At 37.5% G+C, this 2,500-nt stretch overlaps 2 protein-coding genes across 4 annotated transcripts in view; one reads left to right on the forward strand and one right to left on the reverse strand.

The window, feature by feature from the left end:
* nckap1l (NCK associated protein 1 like) overlaps positions 1 to 2,500 on the forward strand; it is a 125,328-nt gene that overhangs the window by 57,022 nt on the left and 65,806 nt on the right. The gene's annotated exons all lie outside the window — the stretch shown is intronic.
* elmo2 (engulfment and cell motility 2) overlaps positions 1 to 2,500 on the reverse strand; it is an 18,120-nt gene that overhangs the window by 4,248 nt on the left and 11,372 nt on the right. For all 3 annotated transcript variants that reach the window (NM_001200058.1, XM_073915372.1, XM_073915373.1), the window contains one exon: positions 1,008 to 1,115. In NM_001200058.1, the coding sequence (NP_001186987.1) occupies positions 1,008 to 1,115 (108 nt within the window). The remainder of the gene's footprint in view (positions 1 to 1,007; positions 1,116 to 2,500) is intronic.

Below are 2,500 nucleotides of genomic sequence, written 5' to 3' on the forward strand. Positions count from 1 at the left end.
ATAAGCTCAGTGTGTGTTTATACGCTGATATAAGCACTCTATAAGCTCAGTGTGTGTTTATACGCTGATATAAGCACTCTATAAGCTCAGTGTGTGTTTATACGCTGATATAAGCACTCTATAAGCTCAGCGTGTGTTTATACGCTGATATAAGCACTCTATAAGCTCAGCCTGTGTGTTTATACGCTGATATAAGCACTCTATAAGCTCAGTGTGTGTTTATACGCTGATATAAGCACTCTATAAGCTCAGCGTGTGTTTATACACTGATATAAGCACTCTATAAGCTCAGTGTGTGTTTATACGCTGATATAAGCACTCTATAAGCTCAGCGTGTGTTTATACACTGATATAAGCACTCTATAAGCTCAGTGTGTGTTTATACGCTGATATAAGCACTCTATAAGCTCAGCGTGTGTTTATACACTAATATAAGCACTCTATAAGCTCAGCGTGTGTTTATACGCTGATATAAGCACTCTATAAGCTCAGCGTGTGTTTATACACTAATATAAGCACTCTATAAGCTCAGCGTGTGTTTATACGCTGATATAAGCACTCTATAAGCTCAGCGTGTGTTTATACGCTAATATAAGCACTCTATAAGCTCAGCGTGTGTTTATACACTGATATAAGCACTCTATAAGCTCAGTGTGTGTTTATACGCTGATATAAGCACTCTATAAGCTCAGCGTGTGTTTATACACTAATATAAGCACTCTATAAGCTCAGCGTGTGTTTATACGCTGATATAAGCACTCTATAAGCTCAGCCTGTGTGTTTATACGCTGATATAAGCACTCTATAAGCTCAGTGTGTGTTTATACGCTGATATAAGCACTCTATAAGCTCAGTGTGTGTTTATACGCTGATATAAGCACTCTATAAGCTCAGCGTGTGTTTATACACTGATATAAGCACTCTATAAGCTCAGCGTGTGTGTTTATACGCTGATATAAGCACTCTATAAGCTCAGCGTGTGTTTATACGCTGATATAAGCACTCACTCTTGTCGGTCAGCAGCTCCAGTGGCACCTCACCCTGTGGAGACTCCTCCAGATCCCCATAATGGAGCAGCTTGTGGTTCAGTGAGAGCCGGCAGAACCAGAACTTCTCTGAGGGACGGAGACAGTGGATTATACAAGATTACTAACAGTACACTAATACACTGACTCTGCTGTGGGTCAGGGTTAGAGTCAGGGTTAGGGTTGTGGCAGGCCCGGCGCTACGGGGGGGCAAAGGGGGGCATTGCCCCCTCAGAAAGAATTTGTGCCCCCCCAGTTTTTATAAAGGATTGTTCACTCAAAACGGAAAATTCTTTCTGTCATAAATTATTAACACTCCCGTCGTTCCAACCTTTAGAACACACATTTAAATATTTTAAAATATATGACATAGCAATTGAATTATGAAAATTGTGAGATTAAAGATAGTCCTATAGTCCAGAGATCCGGTCCCCGCGTTAGGTCAGGTGCGCCCGTAAATAAAACGCGCACACGGCGGTGGAAGCGCACTCAACTCACAAGGGAGAAAAGTGGGTGACATGATAGGAGCAGCTTAATTCATTACATGTTTTGGTTAACTAATTCTTTAAACACAACTCTCTTGAGCTCTAAAAGGAAGAAACGCAAAAGAAATTTGCTGATAAATTAATTTTAGCAGAGACGCAACTGCCAGTCATTTTCATTATTCGGGAAGATGTAGCCTAATAAAAATGTTTTAATAAAAATAAATAGTTCACTGCACAGTCCCACAGAAGGCTACACTATAAATAATATTTTAATTTATTTATTAATATTACTATTAATATGATTACAATTAAGCTAAAATTGACAAAACGCAGAACCCTTTGATTGTTTGCTTTCATTTTGACATTGCTAAAAAGCGCACTTTTACAGTTGTGTAGAGAAACATCCCATTATGCAGCAGCAGTCAAGGTATAACACTTAATAAATGCCTTTTGCGTTTAAAGATGATCGGCCTGCGAAGTCAAGTTTGCAGTGTTATAAATAGAATATATTGCTTAAGTGGATTTACCGCGGATCAACCGAGAAACCTCTCACATGCTGCAGGTAGGCAGGATGATAATCTTTTTAAAAGATGTAATTAAGGCTATACTGCTATTTGCTTATGCAAAATTAAACAACATTAATTATATTATAAACCTACAGCATATCGAATTTGTTTTGACTTGTAGCTCATGGCCCTAAAATAAAAATAACCTGAAAACAAGTTATTAAAATGTATTATAAATTAATAAATAAAATGACGGGTAGGCCTAGTAACCTAATGGTTTATGATGGCTTACAAATGACAAGCAGACAATATCACGAAAAAAAAACACACACTTATGATAGCCTAAGATAAATCTTTATTTTTACATTTAAAATGATGAAAAAAGTTTTATAGCCTATTGAGTTGTGTTATCCGTGCCAAACAAATTTTCACGGTAATAACTGTGAATTTAGGTCTCTTTTTAGGTATTTTTCTGGCTACACTA

Source organism: Danio rerio, chromosome 11, assembly GCF_049306965.1.
Source record: "Danio rerio strain Tuebingen ecotype United States chromosome 11, GRCz12tu, whole genome shotgun sequence".
Lineage (NCBI taxonomy): Eukaryota > Metazoa > Chordata > Actinopteri > Cypriniformes > Danionidae > Danio > Danio rerio.